Source organism: Penaeus monodon, chromosome 29 (assembly GCF_015228065.2).
Source record: "Penaeus monodon isolate SGIC_2016 chromosome 29, NSTDA_Pmon_1, whole genome shotgun sequence".
Taxonomy (NCBI): domain Eukaryota; kingdom Metazoa; phylum Arthropoda; class Malacostraca; order Decapoda; family Penaeidae; genus Penaeus; species Penaeus monodon.
In genome coordinates, this window is record NC_051414.1 from 35,782,744 (window position 1) to 35,782,996 (window position 253).

At 53.4% G+C, this 253-nt stretch overlaps 1 protein-coding gene across 1 annotated transcript in view; it reads right to left on the reverse strand.

Moving 5' to 3' along the window:
- The window catches only part of LOC119592213 (cuticle protein CP1499-like), a 1,165-nt gene that overhangs the window by 708 nt on the left and 204 nt on the right, over positions 1 to 253 (reverse strand). The window contains exon 2 of the mRNA XM_037941043.1: positions 1 to 141. This exon is cut by the window's left edge and continues 708 nt beyond it. Within this exon, the coding sequence (XP_037796971.1) occupies positions 1 to 141 (141 nt within the window). The remainder of the gene's footprint in view (positions 142 to 253) is intronic.

The window sequence follows — 253 nt, forward strand, 5'->3', positions numbered from 1 at the left end:
GCCCGTCCACTTCGCCTGCTGGGGAGAGGCGGCTCGGACGGCCCGGAAGGAGTGCAGAAGCCGGGTTTCCTCGGACTGTATGTTGGGCGTGATGGCTGTGAGGGGGGCAGCCGAGCACGCACCCAGCACCGCGATGACAACCTGTGGAGGAGAAGCATTTATTTCTATGGTGAATTGAGGAGTTTAGCATGAGGACTGATATGTGCATGTAAACTGTGTTAATGATAAATCATACTAACAAAATATCTACCGA